Source organism: Coprinopsis cinerea, assembly GCF_000182895.1.
Source record: "Coprinopsis cinerea okayama7#130 chromosome 2 map unlocalized cont3.2, whole genome shotgun sequence".
Taxonomy (NCBI): Eukaryota; Fungi; Basidiomycota; class Agaricomycetes; order Agaricales; family Psathyrellaceae; genus Coprinopsis; species Coprinopsis cinerea.
The window spans coordinates 97506-109550 of record NW_003307543.1 but is presented as its reverse complement, the minus strand read 5'-3'; the positions used below and the strand labels follow the sequence as shown (position 1 = coordinate 109550).

The window sequence follows — 12045 nt, the reverse complement described above, 5'->3', positions numbered from 1 at the left end:
GAGAGATGGATAGAGTTAGTAATATCTTTTAGCATGAAGGCTACCGTTATACTACCCATAAACGCCATGTATATCCTGAACAGCTCCATTCCACTGCCTCAATCTCATCCACAAAGCATACCTTCCGATCTCCGAGTCGGACGGAGGTCAACATGACAATTTCAGCTTTTACTCGATGCATTCAGAGAAGTTCCGTCAAAAAAATGCCTAAGCGTAAGCCTACGTCATACGAAAGTCTCTGAAGGCTACTTCTACGGGGTTGATCTGGACTGTTTCAGGGAAGTACGATATGCCGGAACTCCAGAGAGGCGGACTGAGTTCTGGCTTGTAGTCTGGTAAGCAACCGTGTCGAGTGGATCGGACTGGTACTAAGCGCTCCACGGTACTCATATTTCATCATACACGAAACGAAAGCGATATGGTAACCTCCAAGCCCCCAAAGCCTCATGATACGCTCGCGCTAAAGCCTTTCCCTCCATTCGTACGGCGCAACACCGACATCACCAACAAGCCCGAGACCTCCGTGGTCGAGTGACCTCCATCACTTCGAATCCGTTCAAGACCTCAGTTGGGCTCGGACTTGTTACTTGTATGTATATCACAGCTAACTCCAAAACCCTAGACGTTTTCCATTTTTTCGATACATACCCAAAGTATACCATTTTGAGCAAAGGTGACGCAACACCGTCCGCCCCGCCCCGCCCTTACCATCGACACAGAGCCAACCCTAGCCAACCACCACCATATTTATCAGTACCTCCAACTCCCCACTGGCAGGAGCCGAGCATGCGACCGCTCTCCTACGCGTCGCCTTGCCATTTACAGCGATTATATAACCCGAGGAGACATGTATCCAAAAAATGGAAAACGTCTAGGGTTTTGGAATTGGCTGCAATAGGCACATGGACTACAACTCCCTACGCATACAATATAGATGTACAGATGTCCAACTCCGCGACGGGATGCATCTTATTCAGGTACGGCATCCGAGGACAGACAGTTTGAAGTTCGAAGTTCGGGGCTCAATGTTGCAATGTCGTCTTGAAGACTGTTGTTCACTGGGACGCATGCATATGTTCATCCTCACTCCTACTTGTAATATAATGGCGTCGAATTGTGTGATAGCGACGTTGACCCGGACCTGATCCATGACATCCAGTTGAAGTATACGTCAACTTCAAAACGTCCCATGAAAGGCCTAGCTTCACAAAAACTTACGGACCCTGCGCGTCCGAGACCGAGTCTCGTCTGTCATGATCATCTGAGCGTCAGATAAATTCAAGTCATATTGTAAGCAATATATTTGATTGGCATCTAGGTACGCCTACGGACTATGGTAAGCCCAGGGACCTGTCAAACTTCAGTAGTAGTTGTAGTAAATCGGTACCCTGTGCACTGCCAAAACGTATGAGAGAGGAAACGGGAGTGTCATAGTCCGTGATATAGTAGTTTCCAGTTAACCACCGGAGAATGGGGTATTATAACCATAGTAGAGGACTTCGGAACGTAGAAACGGCTCCATAAATAGAATGGAATAGATGATTGTCACTGAAGGAACCGAGAGAGGGAAAGTTAATCCTCTGTACGTGTTATGCAATTGCGACTCCTCAGGAGAAAAACAAGAAATGAATCGTCTGAATACAAATACAATTGATTCTACCAGTACGAACACAGTATGTAAGTAACCCTTCTGCTGATAACGAAGTGAGATCGTTTCTGCGTAGATAAGTAGCGTGATTAAACTACAACGATAGCATACGTCGCCAAAACCCAACTGAATTAAAAACACGGGGGCCTATACGATCAATCCGTTGGGAGGGCGCAGTCCACGATACCAGTGCACAAATTACATGCAGCGGCAGCGCGCCAAAACTCCAACATCAAAACCACCCGTCACGGAAAAAGAAAAGCGCCACCCAGACCCCACCGAATCCCGCCGCCGCCTCAACCCAGCCAGCCAGCCGTCATCCCGCCCAACAACAAACCCGAGAAGCGACCACGACAACTCCACGAAAACTCCATAAAGCCACAATATAATAGTACAACGCGAAGCATGGACGTCGGACGTTTGGAAGCTGGATGGGCGTAGCCACGTAAGGGACCCGATGACTGATAGATGTCTATCCATACATTCTGTATCGCGCCGGGTAGTTGCTGTGGAGGTACCAAGGCGACGACGGACGACGGATGGATGAATGTATGTATTCAATCCCCCTCCCATCCCGTCCATCCAAGGATGGGATCCGGAAAGGATAACGCCGAGGGTGTAGTACGTAGAAGCTGAGGACCGCTGGTGCAGTGCACCTGTCCTGTCTGAACACACGAGACCCGACACCCTAAACCCAACTCGACAATCACGAAACCCTTCCTCCTCCCTCTCTTCCTCCATCCATCATCATAAAAACCGATTAGAAAAAAGTGTTGCTGTAAGACGAATAAGTCAAGGTGGCGCCCTGAGCTCGGGTCGGAGAGGCGCATGACGCATGCTGCGAGTCGCGTAACGTTGTTGATTGAGGGAGGGCTCGCGTAACCTGTTGATTGAGGGGGTCGCGTAACCTGTTGGATTGAGGTCGCGTAACCTTTTGGGTGTGGTTCGTGTAACGTGTTGATTGTGGTTCGCGTATAGCCCTTTGGTTGTGGGTGGTTCGCGTATGTAACATGTGCGTCGTGTAGGGTGTGTGTTGGGTCGCGTAATGTGTTCGACGGGTCGGGGTATTACATACGAGAACCCTGGTACGATGATGGATGTGGGACGCCGGAAGGGTATGGTGTTTGAAGGGGGTGGAAGATAGGGGTGCAGTGCGTGCCCGCGTGTCGTATGTCGGGGTCCCAAAGTCGGGAATCTCGAATCGCAAGATTGGCGGGGACGCAGCGGCAGACGTGCAACGGGCAGTAGCGGAGTGTGGGTCAAACGAATCGAAGGAGTACAACCTCCAAACACACCCTCCTACGTCGTACTCCCTCCACAATACTGCGGCACCCCCGGCGCCACACACTGCTGCCTCCCAAGCGCCGTCCTCGCATACTCATGCAACTGCTGCACAAACCCAAAATTCGGGTCCGCCACCACCCTCTTGCTCTTCACAAACTGCACAGCTTCCACCGGCGTCCACCCGTACTGCGCCATCAGGTACGCAGCGACCACGCTCACGCTCCGGCTGATCCCCTCCACGCAGTGCACGAGCACGCGCGCTTCGGGGTTGTGCGCCAATGCGTCCCGGATGAAGGCGGTCGTCGTCGGCAGGTGGGCAGCGAGCTCTGCGAATGGGAGGTCGTCCACCCGGATCTGGAGGCGCGCGGGCTGGAGCGGTAGGAGCGTCGGCGGGGGACAGAAGATGGTATCAGGTAGGGTCGAGAGGACGTGTGTGATCCTGTAACTCGACAGAGCCGAGGGGTTCTCGGCGAACGCGAGGTCAGAGATGTAGAGCCGGGGGATGATTTCCGATACGTTGCGCAGGTTTGGGGCGTTGGAGGAGGGGGAGAAGGGCGATGCGGAGGGGGGCCCGGAGACGGCGATCGTGTTGGTCATGAGCGGCCAGGTGCTCTGCTGCAGGGAGGGCCGGCGTGGCTTCGTGCGGGCAGCGGTAGGGAACGCCATTGGACTCGATGATGATGCAGGGTGGACGTGTAGCTTTAAATCCTTGGTGGGAACGGCCCCGATGGTCGTGTAATGCGAAGGCTACGCAAGGGGAAAAAGTTGAAAAGGCAGTGTTAGTCGCAACTATTTCTAGTTCATGACGGAGGAAGGAGCGAGTAAGAGAGTAAAAAGAGGCGTAATAACGGGAAGAAGAAGGTGAAGGGAGGAATGATCGCGTCCGGTGAAGGAAGGGGGAAGGCCTCAGAATGCGGGTGGAGAGGGGGAAAAGAGAGACCAAACGGGCGCTTGATTTTCCAACCCACACCAACAGCGTCTTAAGTACACCAATCCCACCAACGGAGTTAACGCAGAACATGATGGGAAAAAAACGCGAAACAACGGGAAATCGAATCGATGGGATACATAGGTCACCGGTGACCCTGACTCCCCAAGGGGGAGAAGGAACCAAACAAAATGTCACGCCGACACACCGTAACAAAAAAGCACCACACACAAGCAAGGCAGGAGATTGACGTACCATAATAGTAGCAATCTTCACGCAGGACATAAAGATAGATTTGGGTAACGTTCTTTGATAGCCCCGAGAGGAGAAGAGAGTAAAGATGATTGAGATTTGAGATTCCACGTTGGGTTTTGCGCTGCGTTGGTTTGACGCACGCACACGAGTTCTTGTTTGATGGGAGGGATGAGGGAAGGTTACGTCGAATGGATTCGGATTCGGAAACGCGTTCGAAGGTTCTGACGGAATGGAAATGGATGGTGAACAAATTGCTCCAAGAACGTAACGCCAGAAGGATAGATAACCTCTTACCCTAAACAGCACTTGATATGATTGTAGTACAGCAGAGCCGAGAGGAGGGGACGGTTGAAACTTCCGACGACGTGACGAGTCTTCGAACAGTCGAGGGGCCTTGAATGGAGTTACTTATCGACAAGGGGGGGGGGGGGGGGGGGGGGAAATATATCACAAGTCGTGACCGGGGTTTGATTCGGATATGTAGCGCCCGGGAAAACCGTCTTCTGTACAGCCGTCGTCCACAAAAGGTGCAGTCACCAGGGCGTCTGTCTGTCCGTCTATGTACCTGCCTGTCCGAACGGCGAGAGAGGGGGGCGAGCGGCAGCACAAAAAGGGAAAAAAAGGGGAGAGGAGAGGAGAATCTAGAAAGCTGGAAAGGCCGGGGGGAGAGTTTGATATGTATGGATGATAGATCTCTTTGATCAGAACCGTAACGTTAACGCGAGATGATGATGTGGAAAACTACTCCTGCCCAAAGGGAGAATTCCAGGAACAACTGGGAGTGTGGTGGGGTGAATGATCAGAAATGAATTGAGAACACTGTATGTCGTGTGTCGGCCGGGTACGGTATGATTCGTATGAACGTTGAACTCTTCGTGCCTATTAAGCAATAGAGTTACAGTTCTCGCTGTCACACCAACCGAGATGCAGTGTCGAGGTTCCAGTCGTCGTCGAGGGGGAACAAAATGAACAATTCGAACGGGAGTAGGGGCGGTCGAAGGGGTCGAGGGTAGACCTCGAGGGCAAAGGGGAGGGGGATGAACTAGAACGGAAACAGAACGAAATGAAATACCAGGGTCACCTTGCCCGAAAGCCACACCCTTTATAAAACCCGAACGTTGAACCGCGGTTCGCGTTTCACCCAATGAAATGCCATGTCGCGTCATGATCAGCCGTGCCCGCCGGTGCCCCAGCCCCTCCACAAAGGCCAAGGGCCACGTTCACCGCCTCATTAATGGACAAAGATTTCCGTTTAGACGAGTTAGCCCATGGCTAAAAACGCATCAGCCTTGCACTGGTTGCACGACCGGAGCCTGAAATCGGGGTTGGATGGACTATGTAGAGGATGATCAAACTGTAAACTGGCACCCCCTTGCCGAATTCGAAACGGGTCGCATAATTCCAACCGAAGGGTATGACGCGAGCCGCGAGCCCTTCCGACTCCGATATGCTGCTGCGAACACCCGCAGCATAGGCTTCCTTTCTTCCTTCTCCTTCTTCCGTTTTACCTTACCTTACCAAACCCTACTGGCACGCGGAAGAAGATCACCAACGAGTTTCAGACAGGCAGGCAGGCAAAGGGGCGTGCCGGTGGTGCCTCGAGGCACTGCTCACCCCACCGCTCAGCCTCCAGAACCGTGACCGTACAAAGACTCCTTGGACGATCCATTCGCACCCTGACTCTACACACCGAATCAAAGGGAAAGGGCAGTGTTCAAACACCTTCGGAGGGTGGTGGCACCACTGGCACCCTCAGGCTCCGTCCGCTCGACAAAGAATAATGCCAGCTCGAAAGGCAGTGGTCCATGAGAATAATGAACATCCTTTAAGCTTCAAGCCTGCGGTTACTCCAACAACTGATGGGCGAATCCGAATGGCTGTGCGCGCGAGGTCAAATCCTCCCCCCGGGCCCATTGCCTGCCATTGCAATCGAAACACGGAGCCTTGGCTCAAGCGATGTCATCGTCAGCCCACGCCCACGTTCCTTTCCAAGTTTCTCAATCTTACCAATGACCAAAAAAGAAAACGAGGATCCTCTTACGAAGAACGACCAAACAGATTACCGGAGGGTGTATGCACTAAGTATGACGTAGCGAAGACGTAATGGCAGGGGGGTCGAAGACGAATAGACGAAGGTCCAGAATCAAAAAACCAACGGCTTCGCAGAGTCGGACTATTACACACCCGACTCCATTGCAAATTCACAACACCTGCATCTGCATGACTCTGGGTTAGCGAGATCGACTGCAAACGGGTAGTAATGAAACCACCAGCGAGAGAAGAAAAAGAAGCTGAACGAACGAGAATAAAAATTAGTCAGTAGTGGCAACAACAGCTATATCACACCGATTCAAAAGAGTCTGCGGACATTCAAAACGCAGGTGTAAAAAAGAGAGAGCGGAATTCGCAAGGGAGGTCGGTATAAGAAAAGCATCCACCACATCACTACTTGTACATTCAACTTCGAGTGAAACTATTATACGATCAGAAACAAAAACAAGGAAACTAATGATGGGAGATGGGCTCGACACTTTTGGGGGATGGATGAATGTACAGTACAAGAAGGGAAAGAGTGAGTGGTACAGAGGTTGGGTCGTGCGTCAAGATCGTGAAAGGCATGGCCGCGCTTAGATAAGATCGCTATCGAAAGATGTCATCAGTGACCCTGCCGCAAGGCCCAAAGTCAAAATAAGATACTCACGCGACGTTGAGAGGCATCTCGTCAATCTGGGTGTTGTAGAACTCTGCAGAGAGACAGTCAGATAGAGCCCACGAGACGATGTGGAGGAATACTCACGTTCGATATCCCGCAACATCCTCACATCCTCGGTGGTGACAAAGTTGATGGCAACACCCTTACGACCGAAACGACCGCCACGACCGATACGATGGATGTAGTTTTCGCGGTTGGTGGGGAGATCGTAGTTGATGACGAGCGAGACCTGTTGAACGTCGATACCACGGGCGAGGAGATCAGTGGTGATGAGGACTCGGGAAGAGCCAGAGCGGAACTCCTTCATCAGGACTTCACGCTGCTTCTGCTCCATATCACCGTGCTGTGAAGCGATGCCTGTATGAGTAAACGGGCGGGTACACAAACGAACGACGTCGACTGACCATGGCGGAGACAGTGAATTCACGAGCGTGCATCTTCTCGGTGAGCCAGTCGACCTTCCGTCGAGTGTTGCAGAAGATGACAGCCTGGGTGATGGTGACGGTCTCGTAGAGATCGCAAAGGGTATCGAGCTTCCATTCCTCCTTCTCGACGGCGATGTAGAACTGCTTGATACCTTCGAGGGTCAACTCGTCACGCTTGACGAGAATCCGGACGGGGTCACGCATGAACTTCTTGGTGACTTCCAAGACTTCGGCGGGCATGGTGGCGGAGAGGAGGACGACCTGGGTGTCCTGGGGGAGGAGTTGGAAGACTGAGGAAGCACCATCAGTCAAACTGAAACACAGGCGATAAAGGCACTACTCACCATCGTAGATCTGGTCCTTGAAACCACGGGACAACATCTCGTCGGCCTCGTCCAAGCAGAAGATCTTGATGTGGTCGGTCCTGAAGGCACGGCGGTTGATCATGTCGTATACACGACCGGGGGTGCCGACGACGACGTGGACGCCCTCCTGGAGCTTGGCCATGTCCTCGCGGACGTTGGTACCACCAACGCAAGCGTGGCACTCGATGTTCATGTAGTCACCGAGAGCGATGACGACCTTTTGAATTTGCTGGGCCAACTCACGGGTTGGGGCGAGGATAAGGGCCTGGGTGCCCTTGATGGACATATCCAACTGCGAAAATCCGTTCAGTCAAGGGCGCTGGTAGTCTGAGGGCGGGAGGCACACACCTGTTGGAGGATAGAGATGGAGAAGGTGGCGGTCTTGCCAGTTCCAGACTGGGCTTGCGCGATAACGTCGTGGCCTTTGACGACGGGGACGATAGCTCGTTGCTGGATGGCGGAGGGTCGCTCGAAACTGTCATAGCGCTCGATTAAACGCCTTGAAAGGTGATTTCAAGGAGAATGACGCACCCATAGGCGTAGATACCACGGAGCAAGTCCGGCTTCAAATCCATGTTGTCGAAGCTGGAGGAGGATATCAAAATCACGGTCGGCCAACATCGGAAGGGGATCCAAACTTACTTATCGACGACCTGGTCCCAGTTGGACTCAATCTCCTCGCCGGCGACATCCTGAAGCGTATCCTCTCTATAAATCCCAACCGAACCCAAGATCAGTCAATCCCGCGATAAATCTGGAGGCGCGAAAAAATCTACAAACTCACGCTGACATATTCAAGTATTTGTTGTTCTTATTCCCAAGTGCCGACTAGATTTGTCGACAAAAACTTGAGAAAATGGGGGTGTGCTTGGTATTCGAGGTTTGACTGCGGTTGTGTTGGATCGATATCGACCTAGCGGTGTGCTGAAGAGCAAAGGACGGGTCTGATCGCGCTCAATTTTTTGCGAGCCCGCCGCTCGGCATTCCCCGTCCCTTTTATAAACTCAGCCCCGCCACAACCGGTGCCGACTCGACGCCTCTTTCCTCCTCTTTCTCTTCAGTTTGACTCTACTTGCGTCGGTTGTGACTAGGATTTTTTATTGCCCATACTCGTCGCACTCCCAAAGACAGTCATCAGCGAATTCAACGGTCCCAGCTTATCACTTCTCACAGCCAGGCTGTGGCCTTGTGTTTCGCCCGACAATAACCCTAATTGTACAGTGACACACAGATGGTACACTAGACCACTCGTTGTTGCCTACCGACAGGCTTGACTCGGGACTGCCTGGCGATAAGGACTCAACAGAAGTCGCCTAAGGAACCCTGCCCCGTGAATTGATACATCCCGTCTCTATTCAACAACGACGTCAGCTTGAAGGCGATACCTTACCTCCATAAAGCACCCAGGGCGTCAGTCAGTCAAACGGTCATTCAGTTAGGCTGGCAGCCACTATGCACACCACCACGCAGCCTGGTGACTCTCGAGCGCTCCCTGGTTCGCACCTGACTTCTTTGGGGCCTTCCATCCATACCCTGGACGCTATCTAAACGCCCATCCCTTGCACACCCATATACGTATCGATCCCCGTCCATGTATGCGTGTATTCCCGTCCACATACGTATTCTTCTCCATCCCTCTCCATCCCTTCTATCCACATCCGTCTTCTATCAACACCCGCATTCGTCTCCCTGAAACACTTTGTCAAAGGGGGAGAATCCAGAATCCAGATGGCCGGTCGGACATTCTACTTATAATTATGTACCATCGACGTTCCACTGCGGCCTCGTGCATCAGGCTCTGCAGCGATCGAAGCCTCTCTCTCTGGCCTCGTGCCTTTCTCTTTGGCCTCGTCGATTGGGGGAAGTGGAAGTGGGAACCAGCCAGCGTCGACACGAGAATTCGGAATCCCACATGCACATAGTGTCGAACCAGAATGGGAGGGAACCCTACGTCGTCGAACCAGAACCAGAACTCGAGACTCGAGACCCCCTCGGGCAGGGTTCTCTTCGTGTTTTGTGCTCCGTCGTGTCGTCGTTCTGGGTCGAGCGTCTGCTTGCACAGCTTTCTTCCCCTCCTCTCCTCTTCCCTCAGGCTTACCGGGCTCCTTTGGTGGACCCGCGCAACTGGACATTGCCTGTGCATCAAAACGAGATCGAATTGAGTCCGCGTGCACGTGGGTGGAGATGCTTGCAAGCGCCCGTGCTCGTGCACGCGCTCTCATCCTCTGGTTGTTCTCCTGTTCTCCCCACCGAGCCTCAAGAGATATCATCTGCTCGAAGCATAGAAATATCCATACTTGATCCATCCAAGGTAAGTAAGTGCGCCTCTCGACTCAACCTCATCCTCATCCTCGAATTTCCAGCATCCCGCCTCCACAAGTTCTTGTTCCTTACCGATTTATTCCACCCTCCACTTCTCATTCCTTCCCAATTCATACCACCTCCACATTCACATTTTATACCACCCCCGTTTCTCCCAACTTCCAACCTTGAAGTCACTCTCGAGTTCCAATCTCCAGAATCACGCAAAAAAGCTCCTGATCTTCTGATTGATACCGTCGTCTAAACCAGACCTTAAAGCTATCATCGACTTCTTCGCCCACTGCGTCCTCTGATCTCCCATTCTAAATAACCAAGTAACTGATCCCCCGTTCTAAATAACTAACTGATCTCCCATTCTAAATATGTACTTTGACTGATCCCCCATTCCAGATACTTTGACTGATTCGCGTTGTGTTCAAGTTGCTGCTCCGTCATCATCGTAAGTAAAACCAATAGATCATCAGAACTTTAAACTTCAAAATCTCCCCGTTGACGGAGCGGCAGCGAAAGTTCCATTTGGTCATTGTTCATTTGTTCGTGCTCGTTGTCTCCTGATCCACTCTTTCCTTGATCCAGCCTTTCCCCTTGATCCTCCTTTCCCCAGCGGATGTGGATCACCGTCGGCACCTTTCGAATTCCTCATCACGATTTATTCCACATATATCCTCGCGACACAAAGTTGATACAGACCTGTGTCTGTGCATTAATTGTGGAACCAGTTCGGCGAAGGATACCGTACGGATTGAAGACCTCTTCTAGAACGTAGGAATTAAATGTAGGTAAGTACTACGCAGAACAATACATAACTGAATGATCATCATGATCGCCACTTATTTGAACGCGTTCTAAACAACCCCCCGTGGTGCTTTTGACCTGTGCTTAGCAAGTTCGACTCTATTCGAGCCCGTCATAAGGAGTAAGTCACGGAGCTAGGATCATTCGACTCTGCTCGAATGGGCGACGAATTCACTTGAAATGCGGTGTGTGGTCGATCCATCACTCAAGAGGTTCGGCGAAAGCATTCAATCCGGGCGGTTTCTTCCAGGTTTATTGCGGCCAACGCAGTCCACGAAAGGTGGCTCTCTCTGGATACCTCTCTGTTCGGAGGAGCCAGAAGGATCCAAGAGTTGGGGCGATTTATGCTCTTGGGCTTTGATAGTGACATTCAAGTTCGACTGACATCTAGACCATGACTGCCTTTCTTTCCAGATAAAACCACCACCCTCACGGCGATTGGTACATAGTCACTTCTTTCCTATCTATTCTCACTTTCCGGCTGAATCGCCTCACCAATCTTTCCCAATCCCACTGACAATAGCTGAGAAGTTTCTGTAGTGCTGATCGGAGAGAACGTTCCCCCGAGAATGAGGTCAGAGTTGATTCATCTTGATACATCTGTACCTTCGTAGGTCAGACGACCTCCCTGGAAATTATTAGAAATCGACGACTGCGAAAACCAGCAATGAATACGGCGTGGGAGGCTATCACCACTCCAGCTGGCAGAAGCGATCTCAAAATCATTATTAAACTCTAAAAACATAGCCCACTTGAGTTCAGCCCGCAATTCGCCAGTACATGCATAATTTGGAGTCTGGCAGATATCTGTACTATATATATTTCGTAAGTATATACGTACCGTAGGTACCGCCTTGCCTTACGGCTCGAGGCCTCCCTCGGCCTGCTCCTCGCCTGAGGTCTGACCTGCTATCATTGCCTGCGTGATGTCGATGAATCAGTTATCCACTTTCTAAGATGTTCACCATATATCTATGGCCAGGGGGATATAACAGAAGGAATTTGGAAGGATCCGAAGTGGCGCATGGGCGATCATGATGATCATTCAATGATTATTCCAAGTGCAAAAGGGCTCTGATTGGGATCCTACCAGAACTTCCCCTCCCGCTTCTCAGCGTCAAAATAGGATCTCAGCGTCACTGTGACTGACTTGACACGGTATACTTCCAAGCAGTATCACTCAGCCCGAAGCCTGAATCTGACATCGTGGAAGAGGTATTTGTAAGTCACTACGTGAGGTCCTACGCCTAATGCAGCTTCTGCCACCGAGTCCAACTACTTCGTTATCACGCCCGGTAATATCGTCCATC

At 51.6% G+C, this 12045-nt stretch overlaps 2 protein-coding genes across 2 annotated transcripts; both read right to left on the bottom strand.

The window, feature by feature from the left end:
* Positions 1–2947: 2947 nt before the first annotated feature.
* CC1G_08292 (dual specificity protein phosphatase 13) lies at positions 2948–3598 on the bottom strand (the record flags this gene model as incomplete). The annotated part of the gene is made up of 1 exon (XM_001841096.2): positions 2948–3598. One exon carries the CDS (start codon positions 3596–3598, stop codon positions 2948–2950), a length of 651 nt encoding a protein of 216 aa, XP_001841148.2.
* Positions 3599–6505: 2907 nt separating this feature from the next.
* Positions 6506–8536, bottom strand: CC1G_08291 (ATP-dependent RNA helicase eIF4A). Its single transcript, XM_001841095.2, has 9 exons — positions 8403–8536; positions 8261–8326; positions 8150–8203; positions 7967–8093; positions 7598–7910; positions 7233–7543; positions 6913–7171; positions 6817–6859; positions 6506–6755 (listed from the first exon to the last, which is right to left on the bottom strand). Exons 1-9 carry the CDS (start codon positions 8408–8410, stop codon positions 6743–6745), a joined length of 1194 nt encoding a protein of 397 aa, XP_001841147.1. The 5' UTR covers positions 8411–8536; the 3' UTR covers positions 6506–6742.
* Positions 8537–12045: the final 3509 nt, after the last annotated feature.